A 24,742-nucleotide genomic window follows, 5' to 3' on the forward strand; every position below is an offset into this window, starting at 1 on the left:
ATTCTTGAGAGTCCCTTGGACTGCAAGGAGATCCAACCAGTCAATTCTAAAGGAAATCAGTCCTGAATATTTATTGGAAGGATTGGTGCTGAAGCTGAATACTTTGGCTGCCTGATGCAAAGAGCTGACTCATGAGAAAAGAACCTGCTGCTGGGAAAGATTGAAGGCAGGACGAGAAGGGCACGACAGAGGATGAGATGATTGAATGGCATCACCGACTTGATAGACATGAGTTTGAGCAAACTCCGAGAGATGGCAAAGGACAGGGAAGCCAGCGTGCTGCAGTCTGTGGGGCTGCAAAGAGTCGGACACAACTGAGCGACTAAAGTGAACTGGACGATATTTAAACAACCTTTTGTCATTCCTCAGAAAGTAATCCCTGCTGATTGCTCAGGAGATGGTGAAAAATCTCAGAATCAAATTTATCACTCAAAGTTCCAAGACTCTTCAAGACTATAAAAAGGGCCTTCTTTAAGTCGTTCATTGTTTGACTGGTTATAAGGGTGTAGGACTTAGGGTAAATTGCAGATAAGCTTGAATCATGAAGAAGTCTTGCACTGCCTTCAGTTAATATAGAAGATTCTTCACTCCAGTAGATCTTTGTCATGACACACACTTTACCAGTGTAGCCACCAATTTTTACCAGTTTCTTCTTTAAAGTTAAGGCAGTTTGTATAGAATAACCTTTTAGTTCCTCATTCAGTTCCCTGAGGAAGGTGTATAAGACTGGTGGACGGTCCTGGGAAATTAGAAGTGCATCACAGATGACGCTCTGGTTCTCTTGCAAGTCCAGATCCAAAGACCAACTCTTAGAAAAGATCAATGTACCATGATGAACAGAGCCCATTTCTTTACGTATTAACTGTGCAAGTCCTTCATGTTGTGAGAACAGTCTCTTGCAGAGGATTTCTGGAATATACGTCACCTTTTCTGATGGCACTAGATATGAAAATAATCATAATAAATGTTTAAACATTGGAAGCTTCCAATTCCAACCATGACAAAGTAGCTTGTACCAGACCAATCCCTCCCACCAAACACAACTATAAAAGTTGCATAACATATAAAAATAGAAATTTAAAGAACTAGAGAGCAACCAACACAAGCAGGACTTAAAGGGTCACAATATTTGATGGAAGCACAGGAAGCAGCACCACATTCATCCCAGCTTTTTGCCTGAGGATATTTTCCATATCATGTCATGGGTAAATACAGCGCAAGCATAAATCTTCAGTTTTACTAGGCTGAGGAAAAAGAGACTGGCATTCAGGGCTACCAGAGGAACTATAATTCGAGAAGGAAAATCTAAGATAAAACTGCAGAAAAGCAGCCAAACTCTACATACACATTTCCTTCAACTAACTGGCAGATACAGGGTGAGATGCAGACAACCCAGAAGAAAATGTCAACTGGGAGGTTAAAAAGAGCGGAACCTGAGTTTCATCAACCTCATGGTGGTGGGGTGACTTAGACTGGAATTCAAGTCCCTGAAAAGCGGAAGGCCCGTGGTTAACACCTCAGAATTTGAGACTCAAGAAGAGCCATGACCTAATAATGGTAAGGGCAAAATTTAAAGATATTATTGCTAGAAAAGTATAAAACAAACCTTAAAACAAAAAATCAAGGTTATCACTGGTACTCTATCTACCTGCAGAAAGAAATAGAATCCCCTTTGGAGGAATGGTGCATCTTCCAAAGCCTCTGTAGTTTTTTCTTTTATTTTAATTGGAGGATAATTGCTTTGCAAGGTTGTGTTGGTTTCTGCAAGACAATATCTTAATGATATTTTCTTAGGTCCGGAAAGCAATGTTATTTAAAATATTTAATTTTAACAAGGTGGTGTGAAATCAATATATAAAATCAGTTACATTTCTACACACTAGCAACAAATAAGAAAGAAATGTAACTTTTAAAGTAAAATGCTGAGAATTCCCTGGTGGTACAGTGGTTAGGACTTTGTACCTCATTCATTCCTGAGCGCACAAATTCGGTTCTGAGTCAGAGAACTAAGATCCCGCAAGCTAAGCAGTGCAGCCAAACAAAAAGGTAACATCAGTTACAACAACAAAACATTTTAAAAACCTATGCTCAGTTGTACAAAGGCCAATTGATATAAATTATGTCACTATGCCACTTCTGAAATGGCATATATGGATATTCAGTGTAACTGCGATAAACATCTTTAAAGGGCTTTTTGTGGCACTTAAACAGTTCTAAAATTTGTTTCAAAGATTAAATGATTTTTTTTCTATGTACAGTAGATAAAAGTTTTATTAGACTGCAGAGTGTTGTTTCATGGAAATTAAGATAAACATGTTTCACACAAGACATTTTGCCATAAAGTGAAATGAAGTCGCTCAGTCGTATCCGACTCTTTTCGACCCCATGGACTGTAGCCTACTAGGCTCCTCGGTCCATGGGATTTTCCAGGCAAGAGTACTGGAGTGGGTTGCCATTTCCTTCTCCAAGATTAAATGATTTAAATTGCCAAGACGCTCTCCAGGAAAAAGAGTACTAGTAAGGAGGCCTGCCCTGCTAAGTACTTAGAACAATATTACAATATTAAGACAGTATAGTGTGTATAAGGACAAATTGACCAAATGAACATAATAAGGATTCTAGAAACATAGTTATACATATACCTAGTAATATTGCTGGAGTTGGCATGGCAAATTGGTGGGTGAAAATGGGAACTGTTCAGTAACTGGAGTTGGGTAATGTGGTTACTGGGCTTCCCTGGGGGCTCAGTGGTAAAGAATCTGCCTACCAAGCCAGGAGAACACAGGTTTGATTGCGAGGTTTGGAAGATCCCCCTGGAGAAGGAAATGGCAACCCACTCCAGTATTCTTGCCTAGGAAATCCCATGGATGGAGCAGCCTGGTGGGCTACAGTCCAGGGAGGTCACAAAGAGTCAGACACGACTTAGTGAATAAAAAACAACAATGTGGTTATCCACATGGAATAAAATGAAATACCACCCTTACATCACCACTGAGATAGATTGAGGCTTTAAATATTAAACATAAAGTGCAAAACCCTAAAACTTTTAGAAGAAAATGAAAGGAAATATGGTTCTAACTTTCTGGTTAGAGAGGATCTCATACACAAAGCAGAAAGAGCACTGAAACAGAAAATTTAAATATTGGTAACTTGGACTATTTTAAATTTAAGTTATAATCAGCAAAACTATCAAGCTGCTGATAATCATCATATGCCTGAAGGAGTCGGATACGACTGAAGCAACTTAGCAGCAGCAGCAGCCTCAAGAAAAGAGAAAACAAAAGCTACAAACTTGGAGAAGATTTCTGTAACCTGTAATACCTATGATCAGAAGAGGATCTGGATTCTAGAATCTCCTACATATCAACAGGAAAAAGACAAAAGCCTAATAGCAAAATGGGCAACCAACAGAATAGGCATTTCATAGGCAATAAAATACATACCGACAGTAAGTACACAAAGAGATGCTCAACCAAATTAATAACCAGGGAAATGCAGATGTAAACAGATACTACTTTACACCTATCTGAGTGGGAAAAAGGAGGATGAAAAGAAAGATGAAGAGAAGCTGACAACTGGAGAAGATGTGCCATTTCTAACATGTTGGTGGGAGTAAAGTGACTCATCTACTTTGGGAAACAATCTGGCATTACCTTATTGCTTGGATATTCATATACTTCCTGACCTAGCAATTCTACTCCTAGGTGTGCACCCTAGAAAAACCTTCACAAATATGCCACAGAAGGCTGAAGAAAAATATTCAAGATAACACTGTTTAAACAGCAGAAAACAACAAACATATTGCCCATAAACAATAACAACAAAAACAGGTAAATCAGAGATTCTGAGTATTGTTGGTCTTTCTTCAATAATGTAATATAGCCGTGTATGAAGCTGGGTCTCAATATAGACTTCCTACTGACATGATGGATTTCCTTTTTGTTTAAACTAAGTTGACTTGGGTTTCTCTTACTTCCAATGAAAGGAGCTCCTATTACACCAAGAAAAAGTCTACTCAAAATCTGAAATATTACATTTTGATATAGTCCACGCTAAAAACACCAGAAGCATTCCCCTGAATGCCAGAATATGCTTTGATGATAAGTTTCAAGACAGAGCTGATTTGAAGAGGAGATTTGAAAACACAAACAAGTCCAAAGAAACCCTAATTAAATTACCTCTAAAGTGATATCTCTGCTGATGACTTTCTAAATTCTTACCTTTATCAACAGACCAATCATGGGGAATTGGTGATAACATACTTCGTTGAAGGTTCATCTCTTCAAGCAACCTGGAAAAATCTTAAAAAACAAAAACCACTTTCTTAATTTGTCACAACTAAATGCTTAGTATTTCAACTAAATGCTTTGTATATCTAAAGTCTGGTTAGAAATGACCCCATTTTCCCAATAGAAATATTGTTAAATATCGGGGATAGATTCCCAGGTCAGACAAAAGTTATAAATTTATTCCTTGAAGCTGCTGAAGCATACTATGTTGAATATTAATAGGAAAGTGCATGAATAGTAATTGAATACATTACCATATAACTGAGCTCATTTAAAAAGCAATTAAAATTAGAAAACATGATGGCTAGTGAAGGAGAGTCTAATTTCATGCAGATTCTAAGAATAAGGCTTGCAATTTCAGAGATTTTTAAGTTGCTAGTGCTGGTCCAATTTCACTGGATGCTTTCCTTTTCCAAAAATCAGATAAAATACCAACATTATCCTTTTCTTATCTGTCCAATTTAGGGTTATATGTTGGCCCACAAATGGAAGAAACAGGAGAGGAAGAGGGAAGAGGTTTTAAGGGAAAGGTGTAAAGAAAGATGAAGGAGCAAGTACATAAAAGAGGCAAGTGTTCCTGAGAGAAAGAAATGGTCAGTTACTGAAACTGAGTTCTGAAGGGAAAGGGAGAAGGAATTCACAGGCTTTCCTTGAAAGTGAGTAGAGGTGATAGGGAAGAAAAATTACACCAGGTAGTGCTGTGGAGAGAAGATAATGTACTTCTGTGTATGGAATCACTACCTTCTAAACAGGTAGAGATAGCAAACTATTGCTTGTATCTACCAAAGATTAGTAAATTAGGTGTTGAAATCTGAGGACTATTGATCTTGCCCCCAATCTCAGAGAACAAAAAACCTTGCTGCCGCAGCCAAATGCACCATTATTTCTAATCCCCCTTCCTCACCCGGCTCAGGATCCATCATTAATTGCACCCACTCCTCCACGGACAGCTGCATCACTTGATTGTCTTTCACATGCCAGGAATCCGGCTTTTTGGCAAACACTGCACAACAGAACGGCTCTATTTTGAGCATACAGACATATCCACAAAGATTTTCTTCGTCGTATACCTCAAGGAATTTGCATAAATAATTTATCTTCTTCTTCTCCATACAGAAGTGATAGACAGGCAACTTGCTGATGCATTTTTCTATTTCTCTTTCTAACTTGTCAAGGTCACTCTTCTCTGCTTTAAAGCCAATTACTTCTTGTCTTTCTTCACTTAAACCAATAAACAAATACCCCCCACGAGTATTTGCAAATGCAGAAACGTTCTGAGGGAGAATCTCTTTAATGCGTTGTAACAGCTTTTGTGTTGAGAAGTCTTTAATTTCCACATATGTGGATTCAGTAAAGGTGAGTTTTTCTCTGTACCCGAGTTGCGTCTTATTAAAAAAATCAGAAGCCAAGGCCTTTGTGCTACTTTCTTCTGTTTCTTCTCGGCACCTCTTTGAAGATGATTTCGACATTAAAGAAAATCTCTCTCTAGTTTCTACCCTGTCTTTGAGGAATTCCAGTGCCACGGTAGCATTCATGACATTTACAGAGGTTATATCTCTTTTGTACAAATTGGAACTCAAGGTGGCAATCTTCATCCCAGGGATTTTGGAGCTCCACGATTTGACAAAAATCAGAAAATATTTACCTTGTTTCATAAAGTCAAAGTATTTATGAACAATTGGAACCATATCGGCTAAAGAATGTTCCAAATCTAATCCTATTCCATCTTTTTCATAACTATAATCTTCATTCTCAATTTCAATCTTGCTCATCCCCCCTCCAGAATTCAGCAAAGTAATCACACATTTTGAGAGGTTTTCATTCTGCTTTTTTCTCAGTTGAGAATCTCTCATTTTTTTTCTCTTCTTCTCCCCCAAAGTGACTTTTCCCACATCTAAAACCAGCTCAGCGTAGTTAGAGTCCGAAACAATACAGTTGGTCATTTTCTCAGGAGCCATTCAATTTCCAAGCAGAAATTCTTTTCTGTAAAACAGACAGCCATTTAAAATAGTACCTGAACAGAAGAGATAGCAAATTCTGTATTGTGAGGCAAACCCAGCAACATTCTTTCTTTTGCTTTACCCTATATCCCACTGAACAGCACGGTAAGGATACAAAGTATGTTTTTTTGAACATATTTTGAATTAAGGTGATAATTTGTACTCCTCTAAAATTTTTCAATATTTTACCATAGTTTTATACGACCCTCTTCTAATTGTTTGAATCTCATATTTATCTGTTTATATTATATACTTTCTAATTCCATATATATAAAAAACTTATTTCTCTCTTCTTTTCTTAAATAAGGCCCTGAGGAGAGCCTATCTATATTTCTGATCTCAGTGAACCAAGTTTTAGTTTTATATATTACATATATTTTAATTTTTAAAATAATTTCAACTTCATCTTAATTATCTTATTGAGGAATCCTTTGGTGAAATTATCATTGTTGAGTATAAACACATTTAGCAATATACCATTTTTTTCTTTTTTTAGTTGTAAAGCAACATTGCTTTACAATGTTGCATTGGTGCAATATGCCATTGTAGTAATTTTTCCTTCCTGCAAGGATGAATCAGATTCACAAATTTTGGCCATTGATCTTAAGCAAGGTGGGCCAAGATTTTCTATTTTCTATCCATTTTCTATCAGATATCACATAGCCACATATTTTCAATGAGGTAAAATTCTTATATACAAAAACATCTGCTTTAGTATAACTATATACATAATCCATTAGCTCTGTCCCTTTAAGGTCTATTGGGATTATGGTTTTGCTATATGGCTTAGAGACAACTGAGTGTAAAGTTTATCACAGATAGAAATAACTACACTGGGAAAGGATATAAAGGGTCCAAATATTCCTATCCTTTGCTGGACCAGTATCCTGAGGAGGCTCAGCTGTGGGTTGTAGATACCACCTCAGTCTCCATAAACTTTTGATCATTTGTAAATAACTGTATGGACTGAATATTTGTTTCCCTCCAAAATTCGTACGCCGAACCCCTGCCCTACCATGCTGAAGATATTAGAAAGTTGGGCCTCTGGGGGGTCATTAGGATCAGATGAGATCATAAGGTTCGAGCACTCATGAATAAGATTAATGCCTTTATAAGAATCTCAAGACAGCTTGCTTCTCTTCTCTGCTCTCTACCATGTCATGAAAAGTCAGTAGTCCGCAACCAGAAAAAGACCCTCTTTTCAACCAGACTAGAACCTGACCACACTGGCACCTTGATCTTGGACTTCCCAGCCTCTAGAACTGTGAGAAATAAATTTCTGTTGTTTATAAACCACCCAGTCTAGGATAGTTTTGTTACAGCAGCCAGAGCTGAGACATCGAAAATAACTCTTTGTGCTGTGTGCTGAGTCGCTCAGTTGTGTCCGACTCTTTGCGACCCCATGGACCCCAACCTCTGTCCATGGGGATTCTCCAGGCAAGAATACTGGAGTGGGTTGCCATGCCTTCTACCAAGGAGGATCTTCCCGACCCAGGGACAGAACCCAGGTCTCTCGCATTGCAGGCAGAGATTCTTTACTGTTGAGTCATCAGGGAAACCACCAGGAAGTTTAGAGTGGTTGTTTTCAAACTACAGGAAATCAGGTGGGGGCTTCTAATCAGAACACAAACAGGAAAGATCTGGGGCTGGTTCCTGCCATGGACTCTGAACCTCCGGGGTACAGAGCACTCTTCATGCTCTGGAATGTCGTCCATGAAATTTTCTGAGCCCTTCCAGTGCCTGGGACCAGCCAGGGCCAGCAGTGTCATCCTGGAAGGTTGCCCAAGCCTGGACAACACTGTAAGGTTTCAGGTCCAACATTCCTCTCTTTGGAGTTCTCAACGGCCTCTACCCAAGGAGCCCTGGGACTCATGCCAACATGTTGTCCTGGGACCTCATGACTGGATCCTGGTTCCAGAGAATAGCCTGGTACTATAAATTTAATGTTTGTGTGCCCCTAAAATTCACATGTTGAAACCTAATCCCCAGTGTGATGATGTTTGGGGTGTGGTGTGATTAAGTCATAAGGGGGGTGCCTTCCTAATTAAGATTAGTATCCTTATAAAAGGTTCCCCAGAGAGCTGCCTGACCCCTTACACCATGTAAGGACAGAGAAAGGACAGTCATTTAAGAAGCAAGAAGCCGCCCTCATCAGACACCAAATTTGCTGCACCAACTTCCATAACTGTAAGAAATAAACTTCTACCGTTTATAAGCCACCCAGTCTATGACATTTTGTGATAGAAGCATGAACAAATTAAGATATCTGACAAGTGGATCACCTTAGTATTTCTTGCACAGGACTGAGACTGGACAGCCAGAATGGTGCTAATGTTCCGATTTTAGTTGAGAAAATTATTTTTATTGGCAAGAATCCCACACACACACAAAAATTTAGCCAGGCAGAATTCACCAGTGAAGCCATCTTTATAGCCAGGTAGAATTCACCAGTGAAGCCATCTTCATTTCATCTTCTTCTGACCCTCATTTCTTATTTTTTTAAGGAATATATTATGTCTTTATTGATTATTTTGTTGAAGCGTTGAATGAGATCCTTTAACTTACATTCATCCAGTTATCCTTTTGCTTTTTTTTTACCTCCTTCCTTCCTTTCTTATTTATTTATTGCCTCTCTCTTTTATTTACTTTATGACATTAGAAAATTTTAGTTTGATAATAAAACAATAGTGATATCATCATGTCTTATGGCAGGCAAAATTATAATCCTTAAAGATGTCCATGCTCTAAACCCCAGATCCTGCAAATATGTTACCTTATATTATACCAACAGCCTCTACAGATGTGATTAAGGGTACAGATCTTATTTTTTTTTTCATTTATTTTTATTAGTTGGAGGCTAATTACTTTACAATATTGTAGTGGTTTTTGTCATACATTGACATGAATCAGCCATGGATTTACAAGTATTCCCCATCCCGATCCCCCCTCCCACCTCCCTCTCCACCCGATTCCTTTCTTTTTTAATTGAAGTATAGTTGATTTACGATGTGATAGTTTCAGGTGTATAGCAAACTAATTCAGTTATACATATGTGTGTGTATGTGTGTGTGTAAATCTAGTCTTTTTCAGATTCTTTTTCGTTGTGGGATATTAACAGATATTGAATATAGTTTCCTGTGCTATACAGTAAGCCCTTGTTGGCTATCTATTTTATATATAATAGTGTGTATATGTTAATACTAATTTATCCCTCCCCCTGCCTTTTCCCTTTGGTAACCATAAGTCTGCTCTCTATGTCTGTGAGTCTATTTCTGCTTTGTAAATAAGTTCATATGAATCATTTTTTTAAGATTCCATATATAAATGATATTAGTCTTTCTCTGTCTGACTTAACTTCACTTAGTATGATAATTTCTAAGTCCATCCATGTTTCTGCAAATGGCACTATTTCATTCCTTTTTATGGCTGAGTAATATCCCGTTTTGTGTGTATGTGTATATATTTATATGATACATCTTCTTTATCCATTCACCTGTCAATGGACATTTAGGTTGCTTCCATGCCTCGGCTACTGTAAGTAGAGTTGCTATGAGCACTGAGGTGCATGTATCTTTTTGAATTAGTTTTCCCTAGAAAACTGCCTGGGAGTGGGATTGCTGGATCATATGGATACTGTTCTCCATAGCTGCTGCATTAATTTACATTCTCACCATCAGTGTATGAGGGTTCTTTTTTCTCCATACCCTCCCCAGCATTTATTGTTTGTAGACTTTTTAATGATGGTCAGATCTGACCAGTGTGAGGTGATACCTCATTTTAGTTTTGACTTGCATTTTTCTCTTATAATTAACAACCTTGAGCATCTTTTCATGTACCTGTTGGCTATCTATCTTTAATAGATGTCTATTTAGGTCTCCTGACTACTTTTTGATTGGGTTGTTTTTTTGACATTTGGGTTATATAACCTGTTTGTATACTTTGGGAATTAGACCCTTGTCAGTCACATTGTTTGCAAATATTTTCTCCCATTCTGTGAGTTGTCTTTTCATTTTGTTTATGGTTTCCTTTGCTGTGCAAAGTATTTTAAGTTTAGTTAGGTCCATTTGTTTATTTTTCCTTTTATATCCATAACCCGAAGAGACAGATCCAAAAACATGTTGCTGCAACTTATGTTGAAGATGTTCTGCCTATGTTTTCCTCATTTCCTATTTTAATGCCTTCCTTTGTGTTTATTTTTTCCCCATAGTTTACCTTAGGGTTCACTCTTGGTGTTGAATTTTCTATGGGTTTGGACCAATGTATAATAACATGTATCCATGATTGCACTATCATACAGAGCGTTTTCACTGCCCCCCAAAATCTTCTGTGCTCCACCTGTTCTCCTCTCTGCAACCCTCAGTCCCTGACAACTACTGATCGTTTTACTGTCTTAGTTTTGCCATTCCCATAATGTCGTATAATTGCAGTCATACAGTATACAATCTTTTCAATTGACTTCATTCACGTGATAATATGCATTTAAGGTTCTTCTGTGTCTTTTCATGGCTTGATAACTCACTTATTTTTTAAAAAAACTTTTAATTTTATATTGGGGTGTGGCCAATTAACAATGTTGTGATAGCTTCAGGTGAACAACAAAGGGACTCAGCCACACATACACATGTATCTGTTCTCCCCTAAACTCCCCTCCCATCCAGGCTTACTTATTTTTAACTCTGAATAATATTCCATTGCCTGAATACACCACAGTTTATTTATCCATTCACCTACTGAAGGATGCTTTTCAGGTGGTGCTAGTGGTAAAGAACCTGCCTGCCAAACCAGGAGACATGAGGAGACATGGGTTTTGATCCCTCGGTCGGGAGCATCTACTGGAGAGGGGAGTGGCAACCCACTCCAGTATTCTTGCCTGGAGAATCCCATGGACAGAGGGGCATGGTGGGCTATAGTCCATGGGGTCACAAAGAGTCAGACACAACTGAAGCGACTGAGCACTGAAGGGTATCTTAATTGCTTCCCAGTTTGGGCAGTTATGAATAGGGCTGCTAAATCATCTATATGCAGGTTTTTGTGGAGACAAAAAATTTCATTTCCTTTGGAAAAATACCAAGGATCAAAATTGCTGGATTATACAGTAAGAGTATGTTTAGTTTTGTAAGAAATTGCCAAGCTGTCTTCCAAAGTAGCTGTGCCATTTTATATTCCCATCAGCAATGAGTATGAGTTCCTGGTATTTCACATCCTTGCCAACATTTGGTGTTCTCTGTGTTCCGGATTTTAGCCATTCTAATAGATAAGTGGTAGAATCTTGTTTTAATTTGCATTTCCCTGATGACATATAGTGTGGATCATCTTTTCATATGCTTATCTGCCATCTGTATATCTTCTTTGGTGAATGATTGTTAAGATTTTTTAGCTCATTTTTTAAATAGAGTTATTTTCTTATTGTTGAATTTTAAGAGTTCTTTGCATATTTTGGATAACAATACAATAACTATGTTTCTTGGAAGTATTTTTTCTTAGTCTGTGCCTTGTCTTATTCTCTTGACATTTTCTTTTCAGAGCAGAAGTTTTTTAATGTTAATGAAGTCCAATTTATCAATTCTTTACTTCATGGACCATGCCCTTGGTGTTGTATCTAAAAAGTCATTGTCAGCCAAGGTCACTGAGGTTTTCTCCTAGATTATTTTCTAGGCGTTTTATCATTTTGAATTCTACATTTGTTAATACACCCCATGATCCACTTTGAGTTAATGTTTGTGAAGTGTATAAGGTTACTATCTACATGTTATTTTTTTTAATTTCTATGTGGATGTTCAGTAGTTCTACCACCATTTGTTGAAAAGACTATCTTTATTGTATTGTCTTTGCTCTTTTGTCAAAGATCAGCTGGCCATATTGATACAGGTCTACTTCTGAGTTCTCCATTCTGTTTCATTGATCTTTTCTGTTCTTTCATCAGTACCATGCTGCCTTAACCAGTGTAGCTTTATTGAAGTTAAAGTACTTTCTTGAAGTTGGGGAGTATCAGTTCTCCAACTTTGTTCTTCTCCTTTAATATTGTATTGGTTATTTGAGGTTCTGTTTTTCTCTCCATGTAAACTATAAAATCAGTTTTTTGGTATCCACAAAGTAACTTGCTGGGATTTTGATTGGGATTGCATTGAATCTTATAGATCAAGTTGGGAAGAACTAAGATTGTGACAATATGAAACCTATTCACAGATACGGAGTCCCTATTTAGCTCTACTTTGATTTCTTTCATCACTGTTGTGTGGTTTTCCCTGTACATATCTTTTACATATTTTCAAAGATTTATACCTAAGCGTTTCATTTTGGGTGGTGCTAATGTAGGTGATATTGTGTTTTTAATTTCAAATTCCACTGCTCATTGCAAGTATATAGGAAAATGACTGACGTTTGTATATTAACCTTGTATCCTGAAAACTTGCTATAACTGTTTATAGTTTCAGTAGTTTTTGTTTTATTATTCTTTCAATTTTTTGCAGAAATGATTGTCATCTGTGAACAAATTTTATTTCTTCTTCCCAATCTGTATACCTTTATTCTTTCTTTCATTATTATTATTGTTTTAATAAGGACATCCAATATAATGATGAAAAAAAGTAGTGAGAGGGGATATCTTTACCTCAACTTAATTTTAGGGGGAAAATTTCAAATTTCTCACCATTAAGTAGGATGTTAGCTGTAGGTTTTTTTGCAGGTCTTCTTCACCAATTTGAGAAAGTTCCCCTCTATTCCTAGTTTGCAGAGAGTTTTTTAATCATAAATGGGTGTTGGGACTTTTTTTTAACTATGTGTCTCAAACCCAGAGGATTTGATGAAGAGTTTATTTTTTAATAATGTTATTTATTTTTGGCTGTGCTGGGACTTCATTGCTGTCTGGGCATTTCTCTAGTTGCAGCGAGCAGGGGCTACTCTTTACTTGCAGTGTGCATGCTTCTCACTACAACAGCTTCTCTTGTTGCAGAGCATGGGTCCTAGGGCACTCGGGCTTCAGTAGTTGCAGCTCCCAGTTTCTAGAGCACAGGCTCAATAGTTGTGGTGCATGGGCTTAGCTGCTCTGCAGCATGTGGGATCTTCCCAGATCAGGGATCGAACCCATGTCGCCTGCATTGGCAGGCAAATTCTTCACCACTGGGCGCCACCAGGGAAACCTCATATATAACATTTTAAAATGATGACAATCTGCCTTAAAATCATTCCAATTTAACTTCAGTCACATAGGAAAACTCTACCTCTTTATAACTCATCACTCCCTCACTTTATGTTACTGATGTCACAAACTGTATCTTTATATACTATGTACCGGTAACTTAGATTTATACTACTTATGCATTTTTCTTTTAAATCCAGTAGAAAATAAAAATAGTTACAAACCAAAATTATAGTAATACTTTTGTAGTATTTGTCTACATATTTTCTTTTACCAATAACTGTTATTAGAATTACTATCTGACATCCTTTCACTTTAACTTGAAGAATTCCCTTCAGCATTCCCTTTATTGCTAGCGTAGTGGAAATAAATTCCTCTAGCTTTTGTTTGGGACTATCTTAATTTCTCCTTTATTTTTAAAAGACAGTTTTGCCAGAGATAGAATTTTCAGTTGACAGGTTTTTTTTAAAATATTTTAAATATATATCATCCCACTGCCTTCTAGCCTCCAAGGTTTTCTGCTGAGAAACTGGCTATTAATCTTACTGAAGATCCTGTGTGATATGACAAGTTGCTTCTCTCTTGCTACTTTCAAGGTTCACTTTGCCTTTGGCTTTGACTGCTTGATCATAAGAAGTGTTGGTGTGAATCTCTTCTGGTTTATCCTTCTTGGGAGTTTACTGAGTTTCTTCTGTAGATTCACATATCTCACCAAATTTAGGAAGTTTTCAGTCATTATTTCTTCAAACAATCTCTTTTCTCCTTCTGGACTCCCATAATGTGTATTGCTCTGTGTGATAATATCCCACAAATCCCCAAAGCTTTGTTTGCTTCTCTTCATTCTTTTCTTTCTGCTCTTCGACTTCGATCATCTCAATTGTCTTGTCTCAAAATTCATCGATTTTTTTTCTTATGCCTTTTCAAGTCTACTGTTGAATTTCTCTACTTTTTTTCAATTCAGTTATTGTATTTTTCAGCTCCAGATTTGTCTTCCTTTATTATTTCTATTATTTTTGTTGATATTCCTACTTTGTAAATATACTGTTTGCCTGGTTTATTTAGTTCTCTGTCCATTTTTTCCTTCGGCTCTTTGAGCATACTTAATCTAGTTGTTTTAACATCTTCATCTAGTATGTCTGATATCTGAGTTTCCTCAGGGGAAAGTTCTGCCATTCTACCTTCTTATTTTGCATGGGCCATGTTTTCCTGTTTCTCTCTATGCCTTACAAGTTTTTGCTGAAAATCAGATGTCTGAAAAAACAGCCCCCTCTCCCAGTTTTTGCAGACTGCCTCTGTGCCAGGGCAGTCTTTCACTGATTAGCTGAACATGGTCTGAGCATAGTGAGTCTGCCTCACATGAGAGGTTAAGAAATTCTCAGGTCTTTTACTGATCACAACTCCTACCTGAGCTTTATTCAATTTCTCCATATACATAATTGCTTTGCAATACCTTCATTTCCCCAAAATCTCACCCCAGCTCTTTCTCCAGGCTTTAGATGGTTATTGTATGTCTTCAACTGTAGTCTTTTGTCCTAGACATCTGTATGTTTATAGTCTCCTTGAAGATTTCACAAAGAGTGGCTGCCACTTTTTCCCACCTGGGGTCTGAATGAGGTGATATGGACACCATCCCTCAGGCAGTCTTTAAGACAGGTTAGAATATCACATGTAAGGCCTGTTCTGGCACCTCCATGTCAAGGAGGGAAGTGGGAACTGAGTTGCTATCTCATCCAGACCAAGATCTTGCCAAGCCAGGGAGAGTTTGAGCCAAGGGCAAGCAAAATTGTCATGCAATTTCTTACAGTTTTGAATGCTGTGTCTTCTTGATATACTCACTTGACTGCCTTTAACCACTTACTATTGTTCAGTTCAGTTCAGTCGCTCAGTCAAGTCCAACTCTTTGCGACCCCATGAATCGCAGCACACCAGGCCTCCCTGTCCATCACCAACTCCCGGAGTCCACCCAAACCCATGTCTATTGAGTCGGTGATGCCATCCAACCATCTCATCCTCTGTCATCCCCTTCTCCTCCTGCCCTCAATCTTTCTCAGCATCAGGGTCTCTTCCAATGAGTCAGCTCTTCACATCAGGTGGCCAAAGTATTGGAGTTTCAGCTTCAACATCAGTTCTTCCAATGAACACCCAGGACTGATCTCCTTTAGGATGGACTGGTTGGATCTTCTTGAAATCCAAGGGACTCTCCAGAGTCTTCTCCAACACCACAGTTCAAAAGCATCAATTCTTCGGCGCTCAGCTTTCTTCACAGTCTAACTCTCAAATCCATACATGACCACTGGAAAAACCATAGCCTTGACTAGACGGACCTTTGTTGGCAAAGTAATGTCTCTGCTTTTTTTTTTTTTATATATACCTCACTACACACATCTATTAAAACACATAAAGGGAAACAAAATCAAGTTATAGCAAGGATGCAGAATAACTTCTACAATGATAAAAAAAGATATTAAATGGTATAATTACTTTGGAAAATAGTTTGGCAGTTAAAAAATTAACCATATACTACCATATAACTGAACTATTTTACTACTGTGAATGAGTGCATGGGTGTTAAGTCGCTTCAGACATGTCTGATGCTGTGACCCCATGGACTGTATAGCCAGCCAGTCCACAGGATTCTCCAGGTAAGAATATTAAGAATGGGTAGCCATTCCCTTCTCCAGGGGATCTTCCTGACCGAGGGATCAAACCCAGGTCATCTGCATGGCAGGCAGATTCTTCACCTCTTGAGCCACTTGGGAAGCCCATTATCATTGCTATCTGCCTCCGGTTCTTAGACAGGACAAGATTTAAATTAGCCGTGTGTGGATTCAGGGTCACGTCCACCCAGTAGCTCTGGACATCTGTCAGCTCTCTAAACACTCGCAGCATCTTTTTCAGATCTGGAGCTCGAAACATACTCTTCAGCTTGGTGGGGAGAGCCTCTGGCTTCTTCAGGGTCCAGAACTCACTCCTTTTCACAACATCACTCACATGCTGCAGGAGCTCTGTTGCTGACCCCTCAGAACGGCACTCCAGGTCTGAGATGAGCTCTCTCAGGGACTGGCTCTGCTGGACCAGCTCGACCTCAGCTTCTGCTATCATGTTCAGCCCCCTCCTCTCCTCCTCCTCCAGCTTCTTCAGCTGTCGCTGCTCCTCTTTGTCCAGGATGCTCCTCAACTGATCAAACTGTTTCTGGATCCTGTGTCTCTCAGGTTCCATCTGATTCTTCCAGGATGTCCTCTTCTCTCTGATAACAGCTGTTAATTTCTCAGCTTCCTGCTGCTCTTGCCTCAGCTTCTTCAGAGACTCCTGGAACTTCTCCTGGTACTCCTGGGCTATCTCCTCCATGAGGAATGTGTGGTGACCACGGTGCTCCTGAGACCGCTCGCAAAGCCAACAAATGAGCTTCCCATCCTCCTCACAGAAAAGCTGGAGTTTCTCTCCATGGTGTGCACAAAGAATCACCTTCAGCTGCTTCCCTGAGCCCAATACCACCTCCCTGAGCCTCTCAGCTATGTTGGCCAGGTGCCGATTGGGCCGCAGGTTCCCAAGCCAGTAGCTGGTCTGGCACACGGGACACCTGCTCTGCCCATCTTGGCCAGGCACGGACTCCTTGTTGTTTGCAGTGATGCAGGCTTGGCAGAAGTTGTGTCCACAGTCTATGCTCAGGGGTTCGGTCAGGAACTCCAGGCAGATGGGGCAGGTCACTTCATCTTGGATGTCCACCAGGACTGCTGAAGTCATTGTAGCCACTTTCCTGGCCTCTGCCTGGCCAGCCCTGACTTCTAAGGTGCTTCCAGCGTTTAGAATCCTGGAATCTGTGACTTGGATCAGAGCCGAGGCTTTACAGCTGCTGCCGCTGCCACCGAGGCAGAGAGGCTCGGGGCTGTCTCTGCTTTTTAATATGCTGTCTAGGTTGGTCATAACTTTCCTTCCAAGGAGTAAGTGTCTTTTAATTTCATGGCTGCAATCACCATCTGCAGTGATTTTGGAGCCCAGACTATTGAGCCATCTGGTTTCTTGTTTTTTTTTATTTTTTCCTATATTTTCATGGGGAGTTGAAGCTTCCTTATCCACCTTTTTGCTGACATCACTCCTGTAATCATTTCTTTTTAAAAAAAAATATTTACTTAGTCTATTTATTTGGCCATGCCATATCTTAGTTGCAGCATGTGGCATCTTCCTTGTGGCATGTGGGATCTTTCAATTGTGGCATGCAAACTCTTAGTTGTACCATGTGAGATTTTAGTTCCCTGAACAAGGATCAAACCTGGGCTCCCTGCATTGGGAACACCAAATCTCAGTTACCGCACAATCAGGGAAGTCCTTCCTCCTGCTATCATTTCTTAATATTGAATCTGACTTGTAATATTTTGTTTAAGATTTGTATTTATGATCATGGATGAGATTGTAAAAAAATTGTCCTTTCTCATATTATTGTTGACAGATGTTGGTGTCAAGGTTATAGTTCAGTTCAGTTAAGTTGCTCAGTCATGTCCGACTCTTTGTGACCCCATGGACTGCAGCATGCTAGGCTTCCCTGTCCATCACCAACTCCTGGAGCTTGCTCAAACTCATGACCATTGAGTCAGTGATGCCATCCAACCACCTCATCCTCTGTTCCCTTCTCCTCCTGCCTTCTGTCTTTCCCAGCATCAGGGTCTTTTTCAATGAGTAGGGTATTTTCCAGTGAGTCAGTTCTTCGCATCAGGTGGCCAAAGTATTGGAGTTTCAACTTCAGCATCCATCCTCCCAGTGAATATTCAGGACTGATTTCCTTTAGGATGGACTGGTTGGATCTTCTTGCAGTTCAAGGGACTCTCAAGAGGCATCCCCAACACCACAGTTCATAAACATCAATTCTTTGATGCTCAACTTTGTTTACGGTCCAACTGTAACATCCATACATGACTACTGGAAAAATAATAGTTTTGACTATATGGACCATTGTCAATAAAATAATGCCTCTGCTTTTTAATATGCTGTCTGGGTTTGTCATAGCTTTTCTTCCAACAAGCAAGCATCTTTTAATTTCATGGCTGCAGTCACCATTTGCAGTGATTTTGGAGCCCAAGAAAATAAAGTCTGTCACTGGTTGCATTGTTTCCCCATCTATTTGCCATAAAGTGATGGGACCAGATGCCATGATCTTGGTTTTTTGAATGTTGAGTTTTAAGCCAGCTTTTTCACTCTCCTCTTTCACTTTCATCAAGAGGCTCTTTAATTCTTCACTTTCTGCCACAAGGGTGGTGTCATCTGCATATCTGAGGTTGTTGATATTTCTCCCAGCAATCTTGATTCCAGCTTGTGTTTCCTCCAGCCCAGCATTTCTCATGATGTACTCTGCATATAAGTTAAATAAGCAGGGTGACAATATACAGCCTCGACATACTCCTTTCCCAATTTGGAATCAATCCATTGTTTCATATCCGGTCCCAACTGTTGCTTCTTGACCGGCATACAGATTTCTCAAGAGGCAGGTGTGATGGCCTGATTTTCCCAACTCTTGAAGAATTTTCCACAGTTTGTTGTGATCCACATGGTCAAAGGCTTTGGCATAGTCAATAAAGCAGAAGTAGATGTTTTTCTGGAATTCTCTTGCTTTTTCTATGATCCAACGGATGTTGGCAATTTCTCTGGTTCCTCTGCCTTTTCTAAATCCAGCTTGAACATCTGGAAGTTCTTGGTTCACATACTGTTGAAGCCTTGCTTGGAGAATTTTGAGCATCACGTTGCTAGTGTGTGAGATGAGTGCAATTGTGTAGTAGTTTGGACATTCTTTGCCATTGCCTTTCTTAGGGATTGGAATCAAAACTGACCTTTTCCAGTCCTGTGGCCACTGAGTTTTCCAAATTTGCTGACATATTGAATGCAGTACTTTAACAGCATCATCTTTCAGTATTTGAAATAGCTCAGCTGGAATTTCATCACCTCCACTAACTTTGTTCGTAGGAATGCTTCCTAAAGGCCCACTTGACTCTGTATTCCAGGACGTCTGGCTCTAGGTAGTGATCATACCATTGTGGTTTTCTGAGTCATTAAGATCTTTTTTTTTTTTTTTAAGATCTTTTCTGTATAGTTATAGTAGCTACATAATATAAATTAGAGATGTAAGCTGTTTTTCTGCTCTTTTAACACTTTACCCAACATGATGAGCTTTTTCCAATGGAAGAGTTTGTATGGTCTGGTCCATACTAAACTTGACAAACAGTTTTAAATCTTGTTTTTCCAGTGTAATAATATGTTATATATACTCATTTTGTAAAATAATGATTAGCTATTTTTAAAAACCTTACTAACTGCTTCATAACTTCATATATATTATTAGCATAGTATTATTTATTTTTCTACAGCTGGGAAATGAAATTGTTTTAAGATTTTTTTGGGGGGCGGATGTGAAACATTTTTTAAAGTCTTTACTGAATTTGTTACAATATTGCTTCTGTTTTATGTTTTGCTTTTTTTGGCCACGAGGCATGTTGTATCTTAGCCCTCCAACCAGGAATTGAACCTGCACTCCCTGCATTGAAAGACAAAGTCTTAACCACTGGACCACTAAGGAAGTACCCTGAAGTTGCTTTTAATTATTCAATAAATTATACTAGGATCATAGATCAGTTATACTGAGGCTTGGATAGGCTAATTACATCTTCTACTTTGCAGTGAGTCTAAGAGTCTCCTGACAAAGTACTTCAATTCAGTATACAAATATGATTCAAACATATGTAAAGGCTTTTTAGGATGGGGAATGGAGGCCAGAACAGAACATTTCTTCTGTTCTAGAAATGGAGGATTTTTCCCTAGGGGAAAAATCATGTTAAGTGAAGAAAGTGTCTAGATCTGTGGAAATAAAGCTTGGCTCTAAAACATGAGGTTACACTTGGTCTTAGGTACATAAATAAGTGAAAATTATAAAACTCTGGAAGTAGATGAAGTATATACAGACACAGAGATTTCTAAAAGTTGAATCAGTAGATCGAGTGATGAAATATTTAAAGATCTAAATATATATTGTCAAATGGTTTCCTAAAGAATGGTATAAGATTTTTTTTTTTTAGTGAAAAAATATAGTGTTTATTAGGAGGAAAATAAACAGGCACGCACATGGGCAGACAGACTCAGCTAGAGTCACACCCTCATGGTAGCCTGAATCGCTTATATGGAGATCTTTTTGTGTGAATAAGGTGCGAAAGGAAAGCATAGTGGAGGGTTCTACATGGGACAGAGAGATTGAAAGACCCTTTGGGCTCCTTCCCCGTCAGAAATCATGTTTCCACTAGGTCCCAGTAGACAGCGTCAGCTGTCACTCAAGCATTATTTGAACCTGCATGACCTGGGGTATCCTTAATTTGAGGGTGGCCCTTGTCACTCAATTTGAGTGGACCCATAAGGCAGTGAGCAGACTGAGTTTATGCTCTGCATGTCTTGAATAGAAAGCAAAGCAGAAAGCAAGAGAAAAAGGACAAGAGCAAAAGTCAGGGGCCTCAAGCCGCAGCTGGGCAAAGGCTGCGGTTTACCTTGAATTCCTGGGTTTCTGCACCAAATATGATCTCGGGTGGCCTTGGACTACAGCAGATTTAAGCAGGATTTCAGTTCCCAGCCAGAGACTGAAGTCATGCCATGGCAATGAGAGCTCTGAAACCCAGGCACTAGACCACCAAGGACCAGTGGCTAGTGACAAGGCCCTGGCCCATCAGCTGTGAATAAATGGATTTCCAAGAGAAATGGGAAGTAGTGAAACAAGTTAAGCATTTATTAGCGGGCAAAAGAGCACATGGGAATAGGCACACACAGACAGACTCAGAGACAGAGAGTTGTCCAGATTTTTCTTTAGCAACTTCATCTTTGGGAGGATTACTGGGCTCTGCCCTGTACCTTTTGGAGGGAGAAGGCTGTGGTTCCAAGTCTACTAGAAGGCAGAACCATTTCCTCAAGGTTGCCCCAAAACTCAGAGCTGGACCAGAGGGAAGATGCCCTTCTAAGAGATGAGGACCTAGTAATCCATTCAAACAGGACTCCTTGGCCCAGGTCCCTAGAAGAAAAGCTTTTGAACATGACCCTGAAGGAAGGAGTGAGTGAAAGTGAAAGTCACTCGGTCATGTCCGACTCCTTGCCACCCCATGGACTATACAGTCCATGGAATTCTCCAGGCCAGAATACTGGAGTGGGTAGCCCTTCCCTTCTCCAGGAGATCTTCCCAACCCAGGGATCGAACCCAGGTCTCCCGTATTGCAGGTGGATTCTTCACCAGCTGAGCTACTGGGGAAGTCCTGAAGGAAGGAACATTCCCCCCAAAAGAGACTAACAGAGGAAGTATCCTCACCTGGTAGATAAACAATGATAAAGCCAGCTAAACAAAGTCATTTAATTATAACCCTTAATAAAAGTCTTAATGTTGCATAAACAGATAACCAGCAAAGACCTACTGTATTTGTACATACAGGGAACTCTGCTCAATATTCTGTAATAACCTAAATGGGAAAAGAATTTGAAAAAGAATAGATACATGTATAAGGGAGTCACTTTACTGTACACTTGAAACTAACACAATATTGTCGATCAATTATACTCAACTGTAGAACAAAACTTTAAAAATAAAATCATTAAAATAAATTAATAAAAAAAAGAAAAGAGCAGAGAGAGATAAGTATGCCTGCCATCCTATGCTTTCTCCACAATATTGCAGTACAACTAGTATTCTTTAGACCCAGTTTCTTTGTATTTCTTAGACATGAGGGCTGCCTCAAACACAGGTCCACATTTCCTGCTGACCTGACAGAAAAGATTCTGCATCTCTATCCCAAAGGGAGAATCAGTTCTACTCATGCCCAAGAACACAGTCCCAGTCCTAGTATCTTCTGTAATACAAGCCCTGCCAAGAAGTCCCTGCATCCCAGTCTTCTTGTAGCTTCTGCATCGAGTCCTCTCACCTTTCCTCCCAACCTTAACACCCTCTGCATCAGGCCCTACCACTGGTGAACCCTTCTGGTTCACTCACCATATGTACTGTCTCACCCCCCAGAGTGCTTAAGGAGGATGCCTTCTCATCCTGCTGGGCAACCTGGAACCCACGGAAGCTGGAACTGAGACACCATATAGAAAAAGGACCCAGAGCTTGTGGGTGAGCATGACATCCTGGCCGTGCAGGTCCAACTCTGTAACTATGGAGAACTTTCTACAGTTCAAAACAACTGCCTTTAGGTGGTGGAACACAGTCCTTAAATATGCTGGGAACTGAAGCCTACCAAATCCATAAGAGCCTAAAAATCATTGACCTCACCTGGAACCTTGGATCTAGTTTTACAGGTAAGTCGTTTTTGAAATCTTCCACACTTCAGACTTTGGGGAAAATTCTATCCGACCTGGATTAGGGATTTAGCCTGAGTTGTTAGCTATTTTTAATGGGCAATGGGATGGCATTCACATCTCCTTAGTTATGCCAGAATGAAGGTTGGTGGTAACTGCACAGAAAGGTGGGCCAGAAGTGACAGGAACTAACTCCTGAGAAATAAAAACCAAGATGCCAAATACACACACATACACACACACACAAACCACAGACCACAAGCACATGGTGCATTCTTTGGCCTTCTCCCTTAGCACTTTGTATTTAGTTTAAAAGGGCGTGGTTCTTCTCCCCACTCCCTTTTAGACTATAAGCTCTGGCAAAGCACTAAGGGCTTGGTTTCTCTTTCTGGATTTAGAAGACAGTTCACCAGTGACTGCCAGCCACATTTCTATCCACAAAACCCTAACTCCCCTTATTCCTGACCTGTCCCTTGCCCTTCCTCCCTCCCTGTGATATGCTGCTGCTCAGACCCCAACTTTCTCTCCCTAGGTCCATGCAGGGGAAGATGCCAGCTCTGACCTCAAGCTCCCACGTGTCCCAATCCCAAGTCCTTAACAGTCTGTAGGCTTTTGGTAGATGTTGCTACAGAGACGGAGAAGGCAATGGCACCCCACTCCAGTACTCTTGCCTGGAAAATCCCATGGACCGAGGAGCCTGGTAGGCTGCAGTCCACAGGGTCATGAAGAGTTGGGCAGGGCTGAGTGACTTCACTTTCACTTTCCATTTTCATGCATTGGAGAAGGAAATGGCAACCCACTCCAGTGTTCTTGCCTGGAGAAACCCAGGGAAGGGGGAGCCTGGTGGGCTGCCGTCTATGGGGTCGCACAGAGTCGGACACGACTGAAGCGACTTAGCAGCCTCAGCAGCTACGGAGACAGGAGTCACGGAGCCAAGACTCAGACACGAGGGAACATCGGGCCAGGGTCTGCCCGGGGACAGCAGGAAGTGAGCTGCTGGCCAGCGAGGGAAGTTTCATGTGCTGCTCCCCATCACTCGAATTACTGCCAAAATCACACCCCCTCACCCCACCCCCATCCCCACCACGGTGGTGGTAAAATTGTCTTTCTCTAAAAGAAAGGTGTCAAAAAGGGTTGGGGGCGGCTGGATTAGACTTAGGATAAGAAGCTGAGGTCCAAATATGTGGCAGTAGTGAAAGTCGCTCAGTCATCTCCGTCTCTTTGCCACCCCATGGACTACACAGTCCATGCGGTTTTCTAGACCAGAATACTGGAGTGGGTAGCTTATCCCTTCTCCAGGGGATCTTCCCAACCCAGGGATCGAACCCAGGCCTCCATAAGGGAAGCTCAAGAATACTGGAGTGGGTAGCCTATCCCTTCTCCAGGGGATCTTCCCAACCCAGGGATCGAACCCAGGTCTCCACAAGGGAAGCCCAAAAATACTGGAGTGGGTAGCCTATCCCTGCTCCAGCGGATTTTCCCAACCCAGGCATCGAACCGGGGTCTCCTGCATTGCAGGCGGATTCTTTACCAACTGAGCCACCAGGGAAGCCCGTTTGGCAACTGCGGGGGCAGGGCGGTGGGGGGAGGGACAAACTTACCCAGGTGCGCTGCTTAGAACTTTGCAGGATCCTTGTTGTTCCCAGTTTGAAAGGCGAGCTGATAAACGCTAGGCGAGCTGGCACATCCAGCCAATGGTGACGCCGCCGCCTCCGCCGCTCGAAACTTTGCGAGTGAAGAGCCCGGGCTTTAAACACGTGAGTGTCCGAGTGGTGGCGGGAGATTTCTCCTTCTGGGCCTGCTTATCTGTACTTTCGAAGATACTATGCACGATAGGGCTAAAAGAACGAAGCTCACTTAAAACAAAGAAATCGAAACTGGCGAGGTCCGCTTTCTGGTCCCGGTCGCGGTTCTTCCGGGCTCGGCGTCCCCATCCGCCAGCGGCCGTTCCCGCCTGTTAGCGCGGCAGCCAATCAGCTTGTCAGGCAGTGTCCCCCACGCGCCGGGAG

General features: G+C 40.5%; 2 protein-coding genes across 2 annotated transcripts; both read right to left on the reverse strand.

Moving 5' to 3' along the window:
• Positions 1-241: 241 nt before the first annotated feature.
• LOC122449459 (schlafen family member 12-like) lies at positions 242-24,742 on the reverse strand. The gene is made up of 4 exons (XM_043481028.1): positions 24,335-24,742; positions 5,194-6,272; positions 4,221-4,301; positions 242-939 (listed from the first exon to the last, which is right to left on the reverse strand). Exons 2-4 carry the CDS (start codon positions 6,245-6,247, stop codon positions 359-361), a joined length of 1,716 nt encoding a protein of 571 aa, XP_043336963.1. The 5' UTR covers positions 6,248-6,272; positions 24,335-24,742; the 3' UTR covers positions 242-358.
• LOC122434086 (tripartite motif-containing protein 6-like) lies at positions 14,644-17,294 on the reverse strand. Its single transcript, XM_043457577.1, has 2 exons — positions 16,181-17,294; positions 14,644-14,663 (listed from the first exon to the last, which is right to left on the reverse strand). The coding sequence occupies exons 1-2, from the start codon at positions 17,169-17,171 to the stop codon at positions 14,644-14,646; spliced, it is 1,011 nt and encodes a 336-aa protein (XP_043313512.1). The 5' UTR covers positions 17,172-17,294.

Source organism: Cervus canadensis, chromosome 1 (genome assembly GCF_019320065.1).
Source record: "Cervus canadensis isolate Bull #8, Minnesota chromosome 1, ASM1932006v1, whole genome shotgun sequence".
Lineage (NCBI taxonomy): Eukaryota > Metazoa > Chordata > Mammalia > Artiodactyla > Cervidae > Cervus > Cervus canadensis.